The sequence below is a fragment of the Coregonus lavaretus genome (assembly GCF_964263955.1).
Source record: "Coregonus lavaretus genome assembly, chromosome: 15".
Classification (NCBI taxonomy): domain Eukaryota; kingdom Metazoa; phylum Chordata; class Actinopteri; order Salmoniformes; family Salmonidae; genus Coregonus; species Coregonus lavaretus.
The window spans coordinates 32,278,279-32,303,575 of record NC_140002.1 but is presented as its reverse complement, the minus strand read 5'-3'; the positions used below and the strand labels follow the sequence as shown (position 1 = coordinate 32,303,575).

The 25,297-nt window shown below is 43.7% G+C and overlaps 1 protein-coding gene across 1 annotated transcript; it reads left to right on the top strand.

Moving 5' to 3' along the window:
- The first annotated feature begins 799 nt into the window (after positions 1-799).
- On the top strand, positions 800-16,763 carry LOC311142094 (inositol-trisphosphate 3-kinase C-like). Its single transcript, XM_084177677.1, has 7 exons — positions 800-2,012; positions 4,417-4,516; positions 4,695-4,908; positions 8,085-8,289; positions 15,684-15,785; positions 16,104-16,175; positions 16,260-16,763. Exons 1-7 carry the CDS (start codon positions 1,650-1,652, stop codon positions 16,464-16,466), a joined length of 1,263 nt encoding a protein of 420 aa, XP_084033803.1. The 5' UTR covers positions 800-1,649; the 3' UTR covers positions 16,467-16,763.
- The last annotated feature ends 8,534 nt before the right edge of the window (positions 16,764-25,297 follow it).

Here is a 25,297-nt window from a genome sequence, read left to right as displayed (position 1 = left end):
TTCAACTGGGAAAAGTTTATTGTGATATGATTGAGAGAGAAAAAAATCCCTATTAGGGTTTCGTGCCTGGCCTTAAAAGGATCAATCACAACTTTACACATTCAAACATCACATGCCATCTCTTTCAATGGGTCATAGTTATGAAGGCAAAATGTTGTGGTTGTGTAGCACTTGCTAAATACTTTATATTATAACCGAAGATATACTAACCCAAGATAGTTTATCTGTGTCGTTTGCAATGGGAGAAAATGAAGCATAGTGGGCAGAACAAGCGCGAGATCCTATTTGCGCGTTGTAGCATTATTAGCATATTTCCGTTTTGGCAAAGCGTCAAGTCTATAAAACTTAGCTGTGTTGGTAACAGATTTTAGTATTGGGAACAGAAAAATGTATTGAGATCCGATGTTTTATCGATGAGAAAATTAGCAGAATGTCTTCACAGTTTCATCCTCTCCCACTACCCCGCGACTGGACTTCCTCTCACTACCATATTTGGTGGTAAGAAAACGTTCTAAACGGATGCTTCAGTTTATAGCGCCTGTGACTTGTCTCTGGGTTACCCTTGATGTCTGTGCTAAAACTGCTTCTCCAATAGAAATCCCCGATCACACTTGTAGGCGTAGTCATGGCAAGGTTGGCTAGTTTAGCTCATGCGTAGAACACGTCTTGAGGTCTAACGGTCATCTCGCGCCGAACTGCGCATGTGCAAGCCGTCAAATCAAAGGCACTCCTTCGATATATATAGTTGCTGGTTTACGAAAATGAAAACGCGAAACTTCCGGGAACGCTTGCCAAACAGACAGAAGTGAAACATTCTTCCATAGTTGTTAATCTTCTCGAAATCTTAAGGCACAACCTAGATTCGAGCAAATGTCTTAAGTAGTTGAACATGTTCTTACTCCAACCTCGTGAAAGTGACAAATTGACACGTTCATTTTCGTCAAAAACAACTATGTCGAAAGAGTTCCTTTGATTTGACAACGTGCACATCCGCGCAGTTCGGCGCAAGACGACCGTTAGACCCGATAACGTTTTCTGCGCTTCAGCTTAGCTAGCCAACGTTGCCATGGCGTGATCGGGGATTTCTATTGCAGAAGCAGTTTCTGCCTATCTTCATACTGTACTGTCTTTGCCACAGCGACTCCTCGATGATTGACATATACATATTGATTAACGGACAAATCAGTGTCGTTTATGGGCGGGGTTAACAGTAACTAATGCAATTCTAGCACCCCTATGTGGTGACGAAGGATTATTGTCAGCACATGGTTGAAAATATTTGGTCGTGGTTTAGTGAATGGCGTTGGAAATTAAAACTTATCCGAGACTTTGGCATATCGGCATTATCGCACGTGCAAAAGGTAATGTAACTAGGTATTGGCCTGCGTTGGTTAAACTGGTTTGAATGGTTAATATGGTTCAAAGGTGCAACAAGTTGCGAAGATCAACCAGGGTATTGTCCCTTCAAATATTGCTTCAATCGGAGATGAAACGTACCGTGGGCGTGGCTCCCTCTTTTATTTTGGACTAGCTAAATAACCTTGGCCGCAGCTAAATCAGGTGAGGCTGCACTCATTCACCACGAAAATTCTGATGAGGATGACTAAAACGCCAGTGATCACAGCTCCAGCCCAAGGAGTAAGGGGGATATGAACCACAGTTGCTCAAACGCGTCGGATCCAGTGTGGTCGGCAAACGGGAAGACGGACTCTACAAAACATGCTGCTGATTTCCCCTCACTTTGCGAAAACGTACACGAAAATGTTACACAACTGGTGGTCACATGTGATGCGAGCCCATGCCGAATTGAATTGGAGGCCATGAGGGTTAGCGGCCTCTCCGTTGGATCTCATCCCGACGAGGAGTCGATTTGCTCGGACAGTGGGTTCGGAGGCTCCCCCGCGTCTCTTCTACTCAGAAAGCTGTCAAACGCCTCATCGTCTGGGTTGTCACCAGCCTCGTCTTTTGAAGAAAATGAGAACGACCGCGGCTGTCCTGATGAAGTCCCCCGGGTGAGTGTGCGTGGGATAGGTGGTCATGATAATGATATCATGCTTTATCAGCTGCCATATGATTGGACCAATCAACATGAGTCTATGTAACATTCTGCTCAGGAAGATGCATGTCATTAGATTATATCATACTAAACCATCTTTGATTGTATGATTAGAACTGGCTTTGGTTCAACAGTTCTGCTTAGTTTAGTCTGAACTGCTGGAAATGAGGGCAATGTGTGTGACTTCTGCAGTCCCAGTAAATCTCAATCTGTCATGTTGCCTGTAAATCTTATGTCTTTTTACTGCTGTGGAAGCACTAGTGCTGTGTGGATCTGTAAACACTGACACAGAAACCACACTAAGTCCACACTGTAAACACTCACACAGAAACTCTAAACACTTGTATCCTAGGTGCCCACTCTCCCTACCCCCTCTCCTCATCCCTCTGTACACAGACAGAGGCTCAAAGCCTGACACTGTATAGGCTGAGCTGGGGATAGGATAGTTTTATCACAGATAGAACAATGAGCCACAGGCCTCCCGAGTGGCACAGTGGTTTAAGGCAGTGCTAGAGGCGTCACTACAGACCCAGGTTTGATCCCAGACCGGGAGACCCATGAGGCAGCGCCCAATTGGCCCAGCGTCGTCCGAGTTAGGTGATGGTTAGGCCGGCCGGGATGACGTTGGCCCATCGCTCTCTAGTGACTCCTTGTGGCGGGCCGGGCATGCACGCTGACTTCGGTCGCCAGTTGTACTGTGTTTCCTCCTACACATTGGTGTGGCTGGCTTCCGGGTTAAGCGAGCAGTGTGTCAAGAAGCAGTGCGGCTTGGCAGGGTCGTATTTCGGAGGACGCATGGCTCTCGATCTTCGCCTCTCCCGAGTCCGTACGGTAGTTGCAGCAATGGGACAAGACTGTAACCACCAATTGGATATCACAAAAAAGGGGTAAAAAGTACCCAAAAAATTAAAATAATGATAGAACAATGAGCCAGATATTTCACCGGATGTATTAGCTCATTTTCTCATCGGTGAAACATTTGATCTCAATACAGTTTTCTGTTCCCAAAACTAGAATCTGTTACGAACAGAGTAAGTTTGTAGATTTTATCCGTTGCAAAGTTTTAAAAAATTGCAATGTTTAGAAGAAGTGCAAGGGAGAATTGAGTTATTGCACTCGCGCACTTCACAGAGAAGGCGCCAATAGGATCTTGCTAGCTCGTGCTTGGCTCTGCCCCCCTACTTGCTTGTTCTGCCCACTGACTCATTTGTTCCTATTGAAAATGACAGGCTGTGGTCTATCTTGGGTTAGTTATACAAATCTTTGGTTTTGTCATGCTAGTAGGCCTAGATACATAACCCTTTAGGGCATTAGAGTATTAGACTGTGTGGATAATATTAGAGATTGGACAAAGATGGGACAATCATTCTTTGAAATCTCATTGTATTTATATGGAAAACATGTAGTCTAGGCAACTAAGGTTTGAAGTACAGTAAGGTTTTGTCAACTCAACTTGAGGTGTAGCCTCCTTGCCAGGGGGTTTTGTAATGTTTAGTTTCAGGTGTAGCTGCAGGCCACTGCATACATAGAGAACAGGTTGGGCAAGTATTTCCACAGATCCCCATCTGTACATATTGTCAGGGGACACGTTTAGAGTATTGTCAAACTACAGAGACGTAGAGCATAAGAATAGAAAGTCAACGAAACAGAGAGAGAGAGAGAGACATGTTAGGGCCTTTATTTAAAAAAAACATTGGCGATGTAACAATAGGAGAGTGCTGCCGACAGTTCCCTATGAAATGACCCGCTGTAAAGAAGCAAAACATAGCAGCGAATTTAACAGATGTTTTTATTGATTAGCATTCATGAAAATGTTAATCCAAGTCTGTACTGTGTTGTGGTGTCAACAAATTGCATGTCTGCTTTCACTGGACATCTTCATAGGTTTTGAAAACCATGAGAAATAAACAACACAACGCGCGGCAGTGGCAATTATCACTTAGCAACGGCTATGGAGGAAAAAGTGGCACTGAACATTCAGACAGAAATACTTTAACGTGTGTTGTGGTCCAGAATTTTCTCAAGTTCATCACAGCTTTGAACAAAACAAGACCAGCAGCCTGTAAATGTTTGAACGTGTGCAGCTGTTGCACAAGATCCCAGCCCAACCCCTACAACATGTCTTGGCTCAGTCTGGTGGCCAATGGCAGTTTCCATAGAGACTATCGGCCATAGGTCAGAAAGTTGTGTGATTGAGTCTGAAGTCTGAGGTTGTCGCTCTCATGACAGTGTCTCTCAGTGGATTCACAGGAGAGCAGGACAGACAAACAGTAGTGAAAGAAAGCTAGAGGTGTTGTACTGCACACTAAGGAATGGGGTTGTGACGTGTACTTGCACGATTGATTGGTCTCCCCATGCAGAGCGTCACATGGAAGAAACCCAGAAGCACAGGGACCTTGTCTCCCCTCTCAGTGCCCCCCAAGAAGCCACAGCCCTGGGTGCAAGTGGTCGGACATGCAGGTTGGTTCTTTCTCTGTCTGAATTTATTTCTTTAATTGATAAACTTCTGCCTTTCTGTATTGTGAAGTTAGTCTTTCTTGCTGTCTTACTGCTAATAGAAGATGGCTGTGTAGTACCAATGTGTTTTGAGGGTATAAAATGCCTCGTCTCTTGCCCCCTCTCGTGGCTGGTGGTCCAGGGAGCTTCCATGCAGGGGACTATGGGATGCTGCTGAAGCGCTACACTGAGGGGGAGCAGCAGTGCCTGCAGAGGCTAATGGAGGACTCTCTGAGACCCTTTGTGCCAGGCTACCACGGAGTGGTGCAACGGGCCGGGCAGGACTACAACATGATGGACGACCTGCTCACACACTTCAACTCCCCTGCCATCATGGATTGCAAGATGGGCACCCGGTGAGTGAGACTGTAATTTAGAGACACTGGGGGCTGGTTTACCCTGACCCAGATTAAACCAACCTCTTGACTAAAAAGTCCAGGAATAGACAAACTGGAAAGTATTCAGACCCCTTCACTTTTTCCACATTTTGTTACGTTATAGCCTTATTCTAAAATGTATTTAAAAAAATGTTTTCCTCATCAATCTACACACAATACCCCATAATGACAAAGCGAAAACAGGTTTTTAGAAAGTTTTACAAAAAACCCCAGAAATACCTTATTTACATAAGTATTCAGACCCGTTGCTATGAGACTCGAAATTGAGCTCAGGTGCATCCTGTTTCCATTGATCATCCTTGAGATGTTTCTACAACTTGATTGGAGTCCACCTGTGGTAAATTCAATTGATTGGACATGATTTGGAAAGGCACACACCTGTCTATATAAGGTCCCACAGTTGACAGTGCATGTCAGAGCAAAAACCAAGCCATGAGGTCAAAGGAATTGACTGTAGAGCTCCGAGACAGGATTGTGTTGAGGCACAAATCTGGGAAAAGGTACCAAAACATTTCTGCAGCATTGAAGGTCCCCAAGAACACAGTGGCTGCCATCATTCTTAAATGGAAGAAGTTTCGAACCACCAAGACTCTTTCCTAGAGCTGGCTGCCCGGCCAAACTGAGCAATCGGGGGAGAAGGGCCTTGGTCAGGGAGGTGATGGTCACTCTGACAGAGCTCTAGAGTTCCTCTGTGGAGATGGGAGAACCTTCCAGAAGGACAACCATCTCTGCAGCACTCCACCAATTAGGCCTTTATGGTAGAGTGGCCAGACGGAAGCCACTCCTCAGTAAAAGGCACATGACAGCCCGCTTGGAGTTTGCCAAAAGGCACCTAAAGGACTCAGACCATGAGAAACAAGATTCTCTGGTTTGATGAAACCAAGATTGAACTCTTTGGCCTGAATGCCAAGCGTCACGTCTGGAGGAAACCTGGCACCGTCCCTACGGTGAAGAATGGTGGTGGCAGCATCATGCAGTGGGAATGTTTTTCAGCGGCAGGGACTGGGAGACTAGTCAGGATCGAGGGGAAAAATGAAAGATGAACAGAGCGAAGTACAGAGAGATCCTTGATGAAACCCTGCTCCAGAGCGCTCAGGACCTCAGACTGGAGCGAAGGTTCACCTTCCAACAGGACAACGACCCTAAGCACACAGGCAAGACAATGCAGGAGTGGCTTCAGGACAAGCGTCTGAATGTCCTTGAGTGGCCCAGCCAGAGCCCAGACTTGAACCCGAAAAAAAACACCTCTGGAGAGACCTGAAAAAAGCTGTACAGCGACGCCCTCCATCAAACCAGACCGAGCTTGAGATGTTCTGCATAGAAGAATGGGAGAAACTCCCCAAATACAGACGTGCCAAGCTTGTAGCGTCATACCCAAGAAGACTCAAGGCTGTAATCGCTGCCAAAGGTGCTTCAACAAAGTACTGAGTAAAGGGTCTGAATACTTATGTAAATGTGATGTTTCAGTTTTTACTTTGTCATTATGGGGTATTGTTTGTAGATTGAGGGGAAAATTCCATTTTAGAATAAGGCTGTAACAAAATGTGGAAAAAGTAAAGGGGTCTGAATACTTTCCGAATGCTCTGAATAAACCAAAGCATATGATATTTTTAGAACTACTTTTCAGTAGTTAAAAATTACACAAAATGCACACCAGGTCACCCTCCCAAAATAGTTAATTTGGACTGGACACTAAACTCCTCCAGAAAAATAGGATGTGGAGATGTTTTCTTTTTGTTCATGTTCTTAGTATCTCATGTGAGCTGCACTGCAATTCAGTGTTCTGTATTGTAAAATGCTAAAGTGCACCAGTGTAAAGGCCTAAAATGTAGTCCTCTAAACCCATTTGAAGAGAAACCAAGTTATTAATGTGTTTTGATAAGATTAGATTCTCTCAAAGGACATTATATATATTTCAGGGGACCCACGTTTTGGGAACCACTGTACTACTAACCTCTCTCTCTGCATGCCTCCTGCATTTCAGCTTGCCATTGTCTGTCTCACTACTCTCTGTAAAGCAAAGTTATTTTGTGAGAATTTATAGTAGCCTATTTTTTAAGATTATAGCTAGCTTAATTTCACTCAACTGCTCCAGCTGAGGTCAGGCTCCATCTAACGTCATCCTTCTAGCCAGCTAGTTATACAGTGAGCCATCTGGCTAACAGTAGCCAGGCCCCCCCCGTTAGCTAGCCATCTGACTGAAATATCAGCGACTATTTACCAGTTGTACACTCATTCTCTGAGAGTCTGTTTTTTTTGTCTGTCTTGACACGGCTGGAGTAAAGGAACATTAAAAAAAAATCGGCATAAGCCTCCCGAGTGGCGCAGCGGTCTAAGGCACTGCATCGCAGTGCTTGAGGCGTCGTGTGTTCGATCCCGGGCTATGTCGCAGCCGGCCGCGACCGGGAGACCCATTTGGCCCAGCATCGTCCGGGTTAGGGGAGGGTTTGTCCCATCGCGCTCTTGCGACTCCTGTGGAGGGCCGGGCGCATGCACGCTGACTCAGTCGCCAGTTATATAGTGTTTCCTCCGACACATTGGTGCGGCTGGCTTCCGGGTTAAGCGAGCAGTGTGTCAAGAAGAAGTGCGGCTTGGCAGGGTCGTGTGTCTGAGGACGCATGGCTCTCGAACTTCGCCTCTCCCGAGTCCGTACGGGAGTTGCAGCGATGGGACAAGACTGTAACTACCAATTGGATATCACGAAATTGGGGAGGAAAAGGGGTATAAAAAAAAAAAAAAAACACCCCTTATGTGCGGCATTTTGCAAGACCATTGTCAGCGGCGTCTCTCTCTGCCACTTGCCAGCGTTGGTCTGGGCAGAGGTAGTTCGTTTCACATCTAGGCCTGTGCCTTGTGCGGAGTTTGCTGTTGGGCAGAGTGGTGAATGAATGCGCTGCTAACAAGGCACATCATGGGGTAGCAGGCGAGCATACCTGAATTATGATTTCACTCTTTCGCAGAGGCAGGCGCGATTAGAATATTAGCGTTCTGAGCTTTGATCAACGTAATAATAAGTAGGTACACTATAATTAACAAAATAAAAAGGTTAGTAAACACTTTACGTGCGTTTAGCCTCCGCTACATCCCTGCTTGTGGTCCGTATGCATGTAATATTGAGCTGTCTGCTCTGTTAGGACATACTTGGAGGAGGAGCTGGCGAAGGCTCGGGAGCGGCCCCAGCCTCGTCAGGACATGTATGAGAAGATGGTGGACGTGGACCCAGAGGCCCCCACTGCAGAGGAGCGAGCCCTACAGGCAGTACTCAAGACCAGATACATGCAGTGGAGAGAGACCCTGAGCTCCACCACCACTCTGGGCTTCCGCATCGAGGGATTCAAGGCACGGACACACACACACACACACACACAGCCTGGGGCAAGTGAACTGAGTAAGTTGAGCCTGCTCTGAGGTTGCCCAGGTGTAAAAAAATAAAATAAAACATGAAAACCTTCTGGTTCATCCACATTGTTTAAGTCACATGTGTCAAACACAAGGACACATTTCTATCAGGCAGCAAGCACTGCCAACGTGCTGCGTGCCAAACGGCAGTGCATTGCCACACATGCCCCTCCTCCCAGACCCACACACATGAGCCAGCCAGTGTGCTGTTTAATATCAGTACTCATGACACTGACCGAATCTTCTACCTGCTAAATGTCAATGCTAAGTTTCGGTTCCAACGGGTCATTGCTGTACAAATGTCCTCTTGGTTGTCAAAAAGTTAGTAGGCTAGATAAAGGATTCACACGCTAGTATAAATTACTACTGAAGGACACTAGGACACATGCAAGTATAAATGAGTCGACAATTGTCATCTACTTTATGAAATTACAGCCTGAATTCAACTCGTCTTTCACGCGCAGTGGAGCGAAAGTGCACAGACACATGCCACAGTCCTAGGCTACTAAAATGTTGGGGTCTGGCTTCAGTTTTTAAAGCTTGACAATGAATAACCAAAAAACCAAACCTACAACAAAACACCAATGCGAAAGAGAAACATGTAGGCCTATTACAGCAACATTTGAGCAGTAGCCTAGGCTGCCTACTCAACTGCAAGAAGTTGAGCGCACCATACAGCAATGCTGCATACAACCACACCCATGATCCATGCAGTGCAATTTAAAACATGTTTTAAGTTAATGTTATAGCAACCTAGCTATGTTTTTAATTGGAGTCTTTAAATACATTTTGATTAGGGTAGAAGCAAAGGCTGGACAAATATTAGCCTATTTCTCTTTTGTTTTATTTATGTTAAAATGCCATATACAGCATCCTATGTACGTTTATAAGACATTGTAAAGGGACATATTATTTTTAATGAAACAATGGCCAGTTTGGGTAGCAGTTGTATGCACGTTTATATGTAAAAACAAACAGGCTATGTCTGGCCCGCGAATTCATTGTTTTTTCAATATGGCCCGTGCGGTGATTGAGTTTGACGCCCCTGGTTTAAGTGAAGTATGTAAAAGTTGAGACTGCTCTGTGGTTTCCCCATTAGGCAGGGGATTTCTTTAAAAATGAAAACAACCAAACTGCAAATAATTCCAGTAGCCTAACATACTCACTCTCCTACGCATTTATTTGGACGGTGAAGCTAAAATGTTTAATTTGGCTCTATACTCCAGCATTTTGGATTTGAGGACGTTTTTCATATTAGGCGACAGTACAGAATGTCACCTTTTATTTGAGGGTATTTACATACATATCCATTTTACCGTTTAGAAATGAAAGGACTTTATATATCTAGCTACCATCTAGAAGGAGGAGACTGTACATGTGCTTCAAAGTTGGGATCAAGAGACTGATAAACAGCTTCTATCACCAGGCCATCAGACTGCCTCCGCCCAGTAGCCTGCCCTGAACTTTAGTCACTGTTACTAGCCGGCTACTTCCCGGTACTCAACCCTGCACCTTAGAGACTGCTTTCCCTATTTACATAGTCATTGAACACTGGTCACTTTAATACTGTTTACATACCGTTTTACCCACTTTATGTGTATATACTGTATTCTAGTCAAGGCTCATCTTATAACTACTGCTGTACACACCTTTTTCTATTCAAGTACTGTCCATACTATCTCTACAGTGCCTTCAGAAAGTATACATTTGATAAAATCAAATACAGAAAGATCTAATTTACATAAGTATTCACACCACTGAGTCAATACATGTTAGAATCTTTGGCAGCGATTACAGCTGTGAGTCTTTTCTGGGCAAATCTCTAAGAGCTTTGCATACCTGGACTATACAATATTTGCCCATTTATCCTTTTTTTAAAATTCTTTAAGCTCTGTCAAGTTGGTTGTTGATCATTGCTAGACAGCCATTTTCAAGTCTTGCCATAGATTTTCAAGCAGATTTAAGTAAACTGTAACTAGGCCACACAGGAGCATTCAATGTTGTCTTGGTAAGCAACTCCAGTGTATATTTGGCCTTGTGTTTTAGGTTATTGTCCTGCTGGAAGGTGAATTTGCTTAGCTATATTCCGTTTATTTTTATCCTAAATAACTCCCTAGTCCTTGCCGATGACGATCATACCCATAACATGATGCAGCCAATACCATGTATGAAAATATGAAGAGTGGTACTCAGTGACGTGTTGGATTTGCCCCAAACATAACGCTTTGTATTCGGGACATAATGTTTTTAATTTTTACCCATCTACCAATGGGTGCCCTTCTTTGCGAGGGATTGGATTGGGAAACCTCCCTGGTCTCTTTGGTTGAATCTGTGTTTGAAATTCACTGGTCGACTGAGGGACCTTACAATTATCTGAATGTTTGGGTACAGAGATGAGGTAGTCATAAAAAAATCGATTAAAAAAATGGTCTGTAACACAACAAAATGTGGAAAAAGTCAAGGTGTGTGAATACTTTCTGATGTCGCTGTAGATGGATATATATAAAATGCCTTCAAAGTATTCACACCCCTTGACTTTTTCCACATTTTGTTGTCACTGGCTTACACACAATACCCCATGATGTCAAAGTGGAATTATGTTTTTAGAAATTAATTAAAAGTGAAAAGCTGAAATGTCTTGTCAATAAGTATTCAACCCCTTTGTAATGGCAAGCCTAAATAAGTTCAGGAGTAGAAATGTGCTTAACAAGTCACATAATACGTTGCATAGACTCACTCTGTGTGCAATAATAGTGTTTAACATGATTTTTTAAATAAATACCTCATCTTTGTACACCACACATACAATTATCTGTAAGGTCCCTCAGTCGAGCAGTGAATTTCAAACACCAATTCAACCACAAAGACAAGGGAGGTTTTCCAATGCCTCGCAAAGAAAGGCACCTATTGGTAGATGGGTATTCAAAAAAAAAAGCAGACATTGAATATCCCTTTGAGCATGGTGAATGTATTAATTAGACTTTGGATGGTATATCAATACGCCCAGTCACTACAAAGATACAGGCGTCCTTCCTAACTCAGTTGCCGGACAGAAAGGGAACCGCTCAGGGATTTCACCATGATGTGACAGATTTTGAGTGTATGAACAATACTCCATCACCTATTCTGCCTTCCTCTTGTGATGATTTAGTTAACTTTAATAGCAAATGAAGGGCAACCATTGATGCCATAGCTCCAGTAAAGTTGAAAAAGGCCACATCCAAACGGAAAGCCCCTTGGATGAGTGAGGAAACTAATGCATTAAAGAGCAATTGCGGAAGTGGAGAAAGGCAAAAGTTGCAGGTACATTATGATATTCTGAGAGAGCAACTTGGCATATATATCAAGGCAATTAGAAATGCCAGATGGGCTCATTTTTCTAACGTGATCACTAATGATCAGAATACTTTGAGTGCTTTACTCAACCATTGGTCTGATACATCCTACCCCCGCAAACCTATGTGAACTTTCCTCCACATCTAAATGTGATGAGTTTGCGATATATTTCAGAGATAAGATAACAAACATTTGGCTGGGTATCAGTCAAGCAAGACCTGATGAGGAGTTTGACCTGTGCCCTACTCTACCACACGAAGGCACTATGAATGTATTTTCTCTGGTTGACACAGACATGCTCAGGAAAGTGATATCACAACTTAAGCCTTTTACCTGCCTTCTCGATCCTATCCCCACCACCTTCTTCAAAACCGTTTTTAATTGCATATCTGAAGTGCAAGCTATTGTTAATCACTTCCTGTTCACAGGCAATTTCCCCACTGTACTAAAAACTGCTATGGTGAAATCCCTTCTGAAGAAAATCTAGATTCTTCAGCTCTTAGCAATTGTCGGCCAATCTCCAACCTTTCATTCTTAAGCAAAATTCTGGAGAAATTGTTTTTCAAACAGCTAAATTGTGCCAACTGTATTTTTGAAAAATTCCAATCTGGTTTTGGGGTCCGGTACTGTTCAGTTTATATGTTACCCCTTGGCAGCGTTATCAGATACACAGCTTTACATTTCTGTCACCAGAGGATTTTAGCTCCATGGATAAATTATTAATCTGTATTATAAGTAATTTAAATACTTGGATGGCTCACAACTTCCTTTAGCTAAATCAAGACAAGACCGAGGTATGTATTGTTGGAGCCAAAGCACAGAGAGAGAATCTGGCTGCACATTTTAATTCACAGGCAATAAAGATAAAACGCCATGTAAAAAAATCTAGGTGTTATTTTAAATTCTGAACTCTATTTCAATCACACATTAGGAATGTGACCAGAATAGCGTTTTACCACCTGAGGAACATTGCCAAGGTGTGGCCGTTTCTCAGGGATGGGTTCAAAAGTATTTGATCCCCTGCTGATTTTGTACGTTTGCCCACTGACAAAGAAATGATCAGTCTATAATTTTAATGGTAGGTTTATTTGAACAGTGAGAGACCGAATAACAACAAAAAAGTCCAGAAAAACGCATGTAAAAAATGTTAATTCATTTGCATTTTAATGAGGGAAATAAGTATTTGACCCCCTCTCAATCAGAAAGATTTCTGGCTCCCAGGTGTCTTTTATACAGGTAACGAGCTGAGATTAGGAGCACACTCTTAAAGGGAGTGCTCCTAATCTCAGCTTGTTACCTGTATAAAAGACACCTGTCCACAGAAGCAATCAATCAATCAGATTCCAAACTCTCCACCATGGCCAAGACCAAAGAGCTCTCCAAGGATGTCAGGGACAAGATTGTAGACCTACACAAGGCTGGAATGGGCTACAAGACCATCGCCAAGCAGCTTGGTGAGGTGATGACAACAGTTTGTGCGATTATTCTCAAATGGAAGAAACACAAAATAACTGTCAATCTCCCTCGGCCTGGGGCTCCATGCAAGATCTCACCTCGTGGAGTTGCAATGATCATGAGAACGGTGAGGAATCGGCCCAGAACTACACGGGAGGATCTTGTCAATGATCTCAAGGCAGCTGGGACCATAGTCACCAAGAAAACAATTGGTAACACACTACGCCGTGAAGGACTGAAATCCTGCAGCGCCCGCAAGGTCCCCCTGCTCAAGAAAGCACATATACAGGCCCGTCTGAAGTTTGCCAATGAACATCTGAATGATTCAGAGGAGAACTGGGTGAAAGTGTTGTGGTCAGATGAGACCAAAATCGAGGTCTTTGGCATCAACTCAACTCGCCGTGTTTGGAGGAGGAGGAATGCTGCCTATGACCCCAAGAACACCATCCCCACCGTCATGCTTTAGGGGTGTTTTTCTGCTTAGGGGACAGGACAACTTCACCGCATCAAAGGGACGATGTACGGGGCCATGTACCGTCAAATCTTGGGTGAGAACCTCCTTCCCTCAGCCAGGGCATTGAAAATGGGTCGTGGATGGGTATTCCAGCATGACAATGACCCAAAACACACGGCCAAGGCAACAAAGGAGTGGCTCAAGAAGAAGCACATTAAGGTCCTGGAGTGGCCTAGCAAGTCTCCAGACCTTAATCCCATAGAAAATCTGTGGAGGGAGCTGAAGGTTCGAGTTGCCAAACGTCAGCCTCGAAACCTTAATGACTTGGAGAAGATCTGCAAAGAGGAGTTGGACAAAATCCCTCCTGAGATGTGTGCAAACCTAGTGGCCAACTACAAGGAACGTCTGACCTCTGTGATTGCCAACAAGGGTTTTGCCACCAAGTACTAAGTCATGTTTTGCAGAGGGGTCAAATACTTTTTCCCTCATTTAAAATGCAAATCAATTTATAACATTTTTCACATGCATTTTTCTGGATTTTTTTGTTGTTATTCTGTCTCTCAATGTTCAAATAAACCTACCATTAAAATTATAGACTGATCATGTCTTTGTCAGTGGGCAAACATACAAAATCAGCAGGGGATCAAATACTTTTTTCCCTCACTATAGGTGTGATCAGATTTTCCGAAGAGAGGGCGGGGTAGGGCCTTGTAGCAGTCTCAGAGCGTAGCAATGATCACTAGTTTGTGATGCGAGTGTAGCACAGGAGCTGTGTTGATAGAATTTCGGTAGCATTTTCCTCTGATTTCCTTTATTAAAGTCCCCAGCTACAATAAATGCGGCCTCAGGATATGCGGTTTCCAGTTTGCACATAGTCCAGTGTAGTTCCTTGAGAGCCGTCGTGGTGTCTGCTTGGGGGGGAATATACACGACAGTGACGATGACCGAACAAAATTATCTCTGGAGGTAATGCGGTCAGCATTTGATGGTGAGGTATTCCAGATCGGGAGAACAAAAGGACTTCAGTTCCTATATGTTACCACAATGCTGTTGGTAATGGTGAGAGGTTAGCATGTCTTGGGGATATGATCTTTGTGCCTCTGTAACTTTCTCACTCATTATTCACGATTCATTCATGATTATCCGTAATCCTGGTAGCATCCACATTAATGTAGGTGTTCAGAAACATATTCTATTTCTATTTACAATACTTTGACTCCAACATGGCACAATACATTATTTACTATTTATTTATATTGGGCACAACATAATCTGAAACACAACCAAAACAAACTGCAAATGCATCCAACAACTTTGTAGAGTCACAAGCTTGATGTAGTCATTGAGTGCTAGGAATATGGGACCAAATACTAAACGTTTGACTACTTTAATACGCATGTAAGTGAATTTGTCCAAATACTTATGACGCCTTCAAATGGGGGGACTAAATGCATAAAGTGCTTTCATTTCTAAATGGTAAAACATATGTATGAAAATACCGTCAAATAAAAGGTGACATTCTGTACTGTCGCCTCATATGAAACATTTGATCTCATATCCAAAATGCTGTAGTATAGAGCTAAATTAAAAGTTTTAGCTGCACTTTCCAAATAAATATGTAGGGGAGTGTAGGACTGCGGCATCACAAAAGCAGTAATTATTTTACCTGCTGCACTGGAAGCATACGTTTTGTTCAGCGCAAGCAGAGCGTCAGCCACTTTATCTTATTGCTCTGGAGCGTGAGCTGTGCGTCAGTTTTGAAAATGGAGTGTAGTTTTATGTTTGTGCAGCGGAAATATTGTGTGGAGCTGGCCTGCTCACCCCCAGGTTTCGTTGAAATGAATAGGATCGTCTCACGCTCTGCAAAAGTTGCGGGTCCAATGTTAGTGGCCAGTAAAACTTTAAGTGACCGAGTTATGGCATTCTTTGCATGTAAACAACTATTTTCACATTTTGTGACTATAATCTTCAGGCAACCCAAAAATTACTGCAGACTTGTCATTCCCTGAGGATATGTAGCCAAAAGACTTGTATATAAAGTGACCCGTTTGGGCACGCATGTCTAAACGTTTGTTAAATCCTTGTGTAGAAGGCTGATGGTGTGTGCAACACAAACTTTAAAAGGACCAAGAGCAGAGAAGAGGTGATGCAGGCACTGCAGGACTTTGTGGGTTGCAACGCCCTAATTCTGGTGAGTGTCTCTTTCTCTTAAAGCTGAAATGTGCATAAGGTGAAACAGAGCCACTGTTCGCCCTGGGCATTTTATTTGTTTTTTGTTGTTGTTAATTAAACGGAAGAGCGGAGCATCCAATATTTGCTGTACATATTCTGCTGGTCTATCGCACGTGCAATTATGTGCCATAATGTCCACGGGGGAAAAAAGTGTTTGTTTGGAGTAACTTATTTTTTGTAATATCGCAAATGGACCAAGTACGGATTCCAGCATGAATCCCCCTTTATCCCCCATCCTCTCTCAGGATTATAGCTATCTTTCTCTCTTCTATTTCAGAAGGGATATCTGAGACGAATGAAGGAGCTTCGACTGGTGTTGGAGACATCCAACTTCTTCAGAACACACGAGGTAAGCCATTAAGCACTGCTTTCATGGTATTGATGCTGGTCTATGAATGGAGAGGTGCACACTAACATCTATTTCTCTCTGCAGGTGGTGGGCAGCTCCCTACTTTTCGTGCATGACAGTACAGGGAAGACAGGAGTATGGATGATTGATTTTGGGAGGACTGTTCCCCTGCCGCCACCTCTCACCCTAGACCACCGCACCTCCTGGATAGAGGGCAACCGAGAGGATGGGTACCTGTGGGGGCTGGATAACCTCATTGACGTCCTGACCGATATGCTGCATCTCACCTGAACTGAACCTCACTCTTGACTGACTGACACAGGACCTCATCCCAACCAAAACACCCTTTCCCACCTGAACCAAATCTGAATGGCCATTTCAACTTTTACCTGAGAGGGTTGACAACCGAGAGACTGTTCACATATTGGACTTGGATTCTGTGTTGGGGGTACTGGACTACTGTCTGTGGCTATAATGAAGGCAATGGAAGATGAACAGAGGTGTATGTGATGGACAAAGGAAAATAGTAGCACAAATTCCTCAGAAGAACTAGACAACAGCAATGCAAAATTAAACACTGCCATTTTATCTTCTTCCACATCACCCCCCCTCCCCCCAAACAAATGCCCCCATTTTGTTCTATTACAATTGTACTTAATAATCATCAGTTCTAAGTTTCTTACTCCACGTTTGAGGGCTATAGGACCTAAACAAGCCATTATGCTCCCTTAATAGAGGACTCATAAAACCTAGTAGCCCTCTGCGACCTGTGTTAATGAACACTGCCTTCAAGTTTGTTTATTAGTCATATACTCATGATATACAGTGCATTCGGAAAGTGTTCAGACCCCTTGACTTTTTCCACATTCTGTTACGTTACAGCCATATTCTAAAATTGATTACATCGTTTTTTTCCCTCACAATACCCCCTAATGACAAAGCAAAAACTGGTTTTTAGAATTTTTAGCTAATTTATAAAAATAAAAAAATGGAAATATCACATTTACATAAGTATTCAGACCCTTTACTCAGTACTTTGGCAGTGATTACAGCCTTGAGTCTTATTGGGTATGACACTACAAGCTTGGCACACCTGTATTTGGGGAGTTTCTCCCATTCTTCTCTGCAGATCCTCTCAAGCTCGGTCAGGTTGGATGGACAGCGTTGCTGCACAGCTATTTTCAGGTCTCTCCAGAGATGTTAGATTGGGTTCAAATATGGGCTCTGGCTGGGCCACCCAAGGACATTCAGAGACTTGTCCCGAAGTTTTCATCAAGGATCTCTCTGTACTTTTCTCCGTTCATCATTCCCTCGATCCTGACTAGTCTCCCAGTCCCTGCCGCTGAAAAACATCCCCACAGCATGATGCTGCCACCACCATGCTTCACCGTAGGGATGGTGCCAGGTTTCTTCCAGACGTGGCACTTTGCATTCAGGCCAAAGAGTTCAATCTTGGTTTCATCAGACCAGAGAATCTTGTTTCTCATGGTTTGAGAGTCCTTTAGGTGCCTTTTGGCAAACTCCAAGCGGGCTGTCATGTGTCTTTTTACTGAGTGGCTTCCGTCTGGCCACTCTACCATAAAGGCCTGATTTGGTGGAGTGCTGCAGAGATGGTTGTCCTTGTGGAAGGTTGAGTGACCATCATGTTCTTGGTCACCTCCCTGACAATTCCTTCGACCTCATGGCTTGGTTTTTGCTCTGACATGCACTGTCAACTGTGGGACCTTATATAGACAGGTGTGTGCCTTTCCAAATCATGTCCAATCAATTGAATTTACCACAGGTGGACTCCAATCAAGTTGTAGAAACATCTCAAGGATGATCAATGGAAACAGGATGTACCTGAGCTCAATTTCGAGTCTTATAGCAAAGGATCTGAATACTTTTGTAAATAAGATATATAATAAATGTGCAAAAAAAATGTTTTGCGCTTAGTCATTATGGGGTATTGTGTGTAGATTAATGAGGGGAAAAAATGTATTTAATCAATTTTATGATAAGGCTGTAAAGTAACAACATGTGGAAAAAGGGAAGGGGTCTGAATACTTTCTGAATGCACTGTACATAGTGCCGAAATGCTTACTTGCAGGTTCAGCTCACGACAATGGAACAACAATAGAAAAGTAATTAAGTGAAAAAAAGAGTGCTATTTTTTTTTGTGCTAAAATATAATACTAGAAGGCACTCAAACGAATTGTGAATTTACAGATCCCAGGGAATTGTAAAAAAAATAAATTGACATTGTGCAGTAATATAAATAGGTGTGTGTGCGCCTATGTGTGAGTGCATGTGTGGTAGGGTGCAGGGAGTCAGTGCAAGAGACTGTCAGTCCCAGTTCAAGAGTTAAGTTGTCTGATGGCTTGTGGGTAAAAACTGTCTCTGAGACGGTGGTCCGGGAATAGACGCTAACGGAGTGAATAGCCCATGGCTGATGGAATTAGGAGAGGACCCGGGGGGCGTGCCAATTTTCTTCAGCCGTCTGAGTAAGTAGAGGCGCCTTCTTGACCAGGGTTGTGGTGTTCAGTGTTGCCAACTTAGCGACTTTGTCGCTATATTTAGCAAGTTTTCAGACCCCTCTAGCGACAAATTTTTTAAAAAGCGTCTAGCGATAAATCTAGCACATTTTTCTGGTGTTATTGGAGACTTTTAGAGACTAACGTGAAGGCACGTATCGTTCTTACTCTTCTCAACGAGCAGCGGGTGCTCACCCCGACCCCAGTGGGCCCCACCCCCGTCCCAAAGCACTCGCAGGCAGCCCAGTCCTCGCACAGCAGTCCCTCCCAGCTGCAGTCAGAGCAGGAGATGTTCACCCCTCCGCGTCCAGACTGCAAATTAATCGCGCATGCGGGAAGCCGCCGCTGGCTGATCCAGCCCTGTCTTACATTCAGGGCAGGATGTAAATGTAGGGTGTTTTTTACTCACTTTTTGTCTCTACCACAGCGTTATTCCTCTCCTACAGCGTCCATCACAATTACATGCACATGGCCAATTATGCAAATTAGGTGATGTCATTTAGCGACTCTTAGGACAGCCAATAGCTACTTTCCTTACTGAGGAGTTGGCAACACTGGTGGTGTTGTCGGTCACTGTGAGGTTCAGTGATGTGGATGCAGAGGAACCTGAAGCTGCTGACTCCACTGCAGTCCCGTTGATGTGGATTGGGGTGTCCTCCCTGCTTCCTGAAGTCGGCAAACAACTCCTTTGTTTTGCTGACGTTGAGAGAGAGCTTGTCTTTGCACCACACATTTATCCCCTTATATGGGAGAGAAACGGTCTAGTTATCCTGTAAGAATGTGTGACTTTAGAGGGAAATATAGGACTGCAAACAACATCATGCTTCCAGGGATAGAGCCTAGTGGGGTATCCTGCAGGCTGGAACAATAACAACATTTGTGAATCTTAAATATCCAGTATAATCGGACAAGGAGTTCTTCACTTGCAAGAAATATGGCACAATCTTTCAGTGCCTGAACATTTCTAAATGTAAATCATTTTTATTTAAGGAGTGCCACTGCACAAATATCTTTATATTGATGAGACTGTTATGGTTTCCCCCCACCTTTGCTATACAGTACAACTAAGATATGAAGGCAAAGGCCAAATGTACAACTAGAAGTTTGTTGATGGATTTAGTAATATTATGTGAGTAGCAGTATATCAAATTGGCAGATAAAGATAGCCTGGAACTGAGTTGAACAACTGTGATATTTTGAGCAACGTCTGCAACTGGTTTCTTAGACCAGGCTACTCAACTCTTGTCTTGGGGTAATTGTTGTCCTGTGTTATTTGTCAGGCTCACACCAGTTTCAGTCAGCCGCTATGACAAAGGCATACTGAAGCGGTTGCTGTACAAAAATATTTGTATTTGTAACTGGTGCTAAATGAAAAATAATGCTAGTTAACTTTGGTAAGAGATGAGGGCGTTGCTGCCGCTGAAGCTGGACAGGATGTCGCCCTGCGCAATAGCAAAACACCTGGCCAAGCCCAGCCTAATTTCACTCCGCATGTTGTCACAGCAGTCACAGATATCCACGTTCCTCCCAGGGTCAGACCTTGATCAGCAGGTTTCCCCATCGGCTCCACTCCTTCACCCAGCCGCCCACTGAAGCCGTCAGCATGCTGCAGGTGTCGGGGCCCAGCAGCTCGGCGCTCACTGGCTGGGCATAGGCGTGGAACTTATTTAGCAGGCCTCCTATGTCCCGGCTCCATGTCTGCACGTAGCCTGTGGCATTGCCTGTGTAGCGCAGCATAGCCCGGCTGGAGCCGCGGAACTGTAGCAGCTCCCGCTGGCCAGTGTGCAGACGCATAAAAAAAGCTTTTTTCTCTCAAATTTTTGCCACAAATGTGTTTACATCCCTGTTAGTGAGCATTTCTCCTTTGCCAAGATAATCCATCCACCTGACAGGTGTGGAATATCAAGAAGCTGATTAAACAGCATGATCATTACACAGGTGCACTTTGTGATGGGGGCAATAAAAGGCCACTCTAAAATGTGCAGTTTTGTCACACAGCACAATGCCACAGATGTATCAAGTTTTGAGGGAGTGTGCAATTGGCATGCTGACTGCAGGAATGTCCACCAGAGAATTGAATGTTAATTTCTTGTTTTAGAGAATTTTTTGCAGTACATCCAACCGGCCTCACAACCGCAGACCACGTGTAACCACGCCAGCCCAGGACCTACACATCCGGCTTCTTCACAAGCGGGATCGTATGAGACCAGCCACCCGGACAGCTGATGAAACTGAGGAGTATTTCTGTCTGTAATAAAGCCCTTTTGTGGGGAAAACTCATTCTGAATGGCTGGGCCTGGCTCCCCAGGGTTTTTCTTTTCTTTTTACTATTTTCTTTATTGTAGAGTAATAGTGAAGACATCAAAACGATGAAATAACACATGGAATCATGTAGCAACCAAAAAAGTGTTAAAACTAATCAAAATATATTTTATATTCTTCAAAGTAGCCACCCTTTGCCTTGATGACAGCTTTGCACACTCTTGGCATTCTCTCAACCAGCTTCATGAGGAATGCTTTTCCAACAGTCTTGAAGGAGTTCCTACATATGCTGAGCACTTGTTGGCTGCTTTTCCTTCACTCTGCGGCTGAACTCATCCCAAACCATCTCAATTGGGTTGAGGTCGGGTGATTGTGGAGGCCAGATCTTCTGGTGCAGCACTCCATCACTCTCCTTCTTGATCAAATAGCCCTTACACAGCCTGGAGGTGTGTTTTGGGTCATTGTCCTGTTGAAAAACAAATGACAGTCCCACTAAGCGCAAACCAGATGGAATGGTATATCGCTGCAGAATGCTGTGGTAGCCATGCTAGTTAAGTGTGCCTACAATTCTAAATGGTGTCACCAGCAAAGCACCATCACACCTCCTCCTCCATGCTTCATGGTGGGAACCACACATGCAGAGATCATCTGTTCACTTACTCTGCGTCTCACAAAGACACAGCGGTTGGAACCAAAAATCTCAATTTGGACTCCTCAGACCAAAAGACAGATTTCCACCGGTCTAATGTCCATTGCTCATGTTTCTTGGCCCAAGCATGTCTCTTCTTCTTATTGGTGTCCTTTAGTAGTGGGTTCTTTGCATGAAGGCTTGATTCACGCAGTCTCCTCTGAACAGTTGATGTTGAAATGTGTCTGTTACTTGAACTCTGTGAAGCATTTATTTGGGCTGCAATCTGAGGTGCAGTTAACTCTAATGAACTTATCCTCTGCAGCAGAGGTAACTTTGGGTCTTCCTTTCCTGTGGCGGTCCTCATAAGAGCCATTTTCATCATAGCGCTTGATGGTTTTTACGACTGCACTTAAAGAAACTTTCAAAGTTCTTGAAATGTTCCGGATTGACTCACCTTCATGTCTTAAAGAAATGATGGACTGTCATTTCTCTTTGCTTATTTGAGCTGTTCTTGCCATAATAATATGGACTTGGTCTTTTATCAAATAGGGCTATCTTCTGTATGCCCCCCCTACCTTGTCACAACACAACTGATTGGCTCAAACGCATTAAGAAGGAAATAAATTCAAGAAATTAACTTATAACAAGGCACACCTGTTTAATTGAAATGCATTCCAGGTGACTACCTCATGAAGCTGGTTGAGAGAATGCCAAGAGTGTGCAAAGCTGTCATCAAGGCAAAGGGTGGCTACTTTGAAGAATCTCAAATATATTTAGTTTTGTTTAACACTTTTTTGGTTATTACACGATTCCATATGGGTTATTTCATAGTTTGGATGTCTTCACTATTATTCCACAATGTAGAAAATAGTAAAAAATAAAGAAAAACCCTGGAATGAGTAGGTGTGTCCAAACTTTTGACTGGTACTCATTGATTCTTGAAGAATCTCACTTATAAATGCCTCAAAAGCATAGTCAAACTGTCATACCCCATCAGAACCCAAAATATAAGCTTGTTTTACTCTAAACAATGTAAATGTAAACAAACACTGTATAGCCTCAAAACATTGTTAAAACTATAATGTTGATGTCATGAATGGCCAGTCCTTGTATCCATAGCTCTGTCTATGAATTTGAGAGAGGTCACATTTCTCCAGGCCCATCCCATAGCTTTTTACCAAAACAGAGGTCGGGTGACCGCTTTGTTAATGTTTCAACTAAGGATTCTAGCTTTAAGCGTTAAACATTTTACCTGTATTTTTTGTTTCAGTTGTGATATAAAGGTCTTCCAGTCTGGTATAATGATTTTAATTTATCCCATCAGAGGATGCTGGTGGGAGGAGCTATAGGAGGACTGGCTCATTGTAATGCTGGAATGGAATTATTGGAACGGAGTCAAATGTGGTTTCTAGAGGTTTGATACCGTTCCATTTATTCCATTCCAGCCATTACAACGAGCCCGTCCTCAATAGCTCATCCCACCAGCCTCCTCTGGATCCCATATTTACTGTAATTCGAGTTCTCCCACGCACGTCCTAAGCGACTAGTCACATGCTTTCCGCTACAGAATTATGCTTTTCCCGCGTTCCTTTTCATGAACTGATACATTTTACTGCGTTATGATGGTCATAGAGAATTACAGAATCATTGCGACTAAGAATGTGTAATTGAAATGCTATTGTTGTGGGTTCGATAGCATAGACAATGGATTGGTTTTGTGGATTAGTCAAGTAAACTCGATTGGTGAATTAAACTAAAAGAGAGGAAGAAAATGTATGGACATCGCACATTTAAGAAATGAAAACAACAGACAGATCTGTTTAATAGTGCTGCGCCAACAGTGGACTTCATAGAATTTGATGCTACTATATGAATACATGGTTTAATCAGCAAATATTTAGAGGCAAAATAGCATGTCATGAAATGTGAATTGATTAGTTGTGCATTTGTCTTAGAGACTGCAGTATCATCAAAGTTAGACAATTCCATAAAATGCATTAAAAAGTAGTAAGTTGCTAGACAAGATAGGCTATTCAAAATAACTGCTTGTGTGACACGCACACACACAGAGGCAGAGAGCACTGTGAGTCCATTGAGGATATGTGAACTGGCTCATTGACACTGGGGAAAGGTAAATATTCAGTTTTTCCTCTACAAGTTATACCCTGATTTCTTTGTAATGTGTTTTAGCATGTGCAGGTGAGGGCTGACAAATTGTTGTATTTTGTTGCCTTGCATTCAACCACAGATCATCTGTGGTGACTGGTTACATAGTCTAAGTACTTGTTGACAAAAGCTATCCTGCTGTTTTGTGAGTGGAATTTTGCTGATAGTCTTGACCACCTGCTAATTGTTATGTGCTGCCATGAGGCCTGTGGGCACTAACCTGTGTGGGTTAGTCAATACACTTTTGCAACAATAAAGTTTTACAACCTGTTCTCTAAAGATTACCAGAAGAATGGTCATTGATTTGGTTGATACATGCTTTGTGGTTGGGATGTTAAAATGGACTGGAAAATTGATGCAATATACAAGGTCTTGCAGAAAAAAGCAATTTGTGATATTGTATGAACAAATTCCTTAAAAATTGATTTGTTCAATCTGTGATATTCATTGCAATCCAGAGCTGCGAATCCCAGTGCAGCACAATGCAGCTTGGTGTGAACAAAGAGAGCACTGACTACACTCACATGAACAATCAGCCCTTTATTACTCAGGCCCAGAGCATATAGCCCGTGCCTCTTCTAGGCTGGCTCTGGACAGCCCCTCATATAGCAAATGAGACTTGGCTATATGAGACTCCTAAAGACTGTACAAGGTTAGGGCTGAACAAGGATGCTTAGTACTACCACACACACACTGTTAGCGGTTATATTGTACATGCATGTTTTAAGTTTTACCGTTGACTTTTGCTTATGTATTTATCTCTCCCTCACTCTCATTTTTACACTTTCAAACCAGTCTGGTCATACATTCTCCCATAGGTGACACTCTCTCCATGATGGCCTCCTATAGCCCTGCCAACGAGGGCTGGTTTGGTGAGAGGGGGGTTCACCAGGGGATTGGGCTGGACATCCTCTTCAGTGGCAGAGACTTTAACACACCTAATCTGTACTCTCCAAATGACACTCTACAACTTCAGGAGGCCAAGTCCCATTATGCCTGTCCCAGGGCCCCCCAGAGGTCCCTGCATGGCTGGGGCACATACAGCCCCCCTCCACAAAAACCCAGCCCCAGCACTGAGAGCAGAGGGGGGGCCTCCTCTGCTGCCAGGCCTGCCTCCCTCAACCAGTGCCTGGGCTACCACACCCTGCCCCGCAGAGCCCTAGCTGTCTTCAGACCCTGGTGAGTAAAATACAGGGGGAGTGAGGGAGGGACACCCTGGTGGGTGAGACATGGGGAGTGAGAGACGGGAAGGGAGGGATGGAGGAAAGGGACACACTGGTGAGAGACAGGCGTAGTGGGACAGAGACCCTGGTGGGAGGGACCCTGGTGGGGTATAGATTTATGTGTGTGAGGATTCCGGGTCAGCTGAGAGCCGCAGGGTCCCACGGAGGGGAGGGGAAATGTGGGACACACCCTCCCCTCCTCCACCACCATCGTGTGACACATAACTTATAAAAACACACTGGGTGGGGCATCGTGGCAGCAATAAATTATTGGATTAATGCTTGGGTAAGTCTCAATGATGTCAACATTTGATTTGAATGTCTCTA

Coding starts and splice junctions, on each gene's coding strand:
- LOC311142094 (XM_084177677.1), top strand. CDS start 1,650: ATGAACCACAGTTGCTCAAACGCGTCGGATCCAGTGTGGTCGGCAAAC. Junction 4,909..8,084: donor GATTGCAAGATGGGCACCCG/GTGAGTGAGACT, acceptor CTGCTCTGTTAG/GACATACTTGGAGGAGGAGC. Junction 8,290..15,683: donor TCCGCATCGAGGGATTCAAG/GCACGGACACAC, acceptor ATCCTTGTGTAG/AAGGCTGATGGTGTGTGCAA.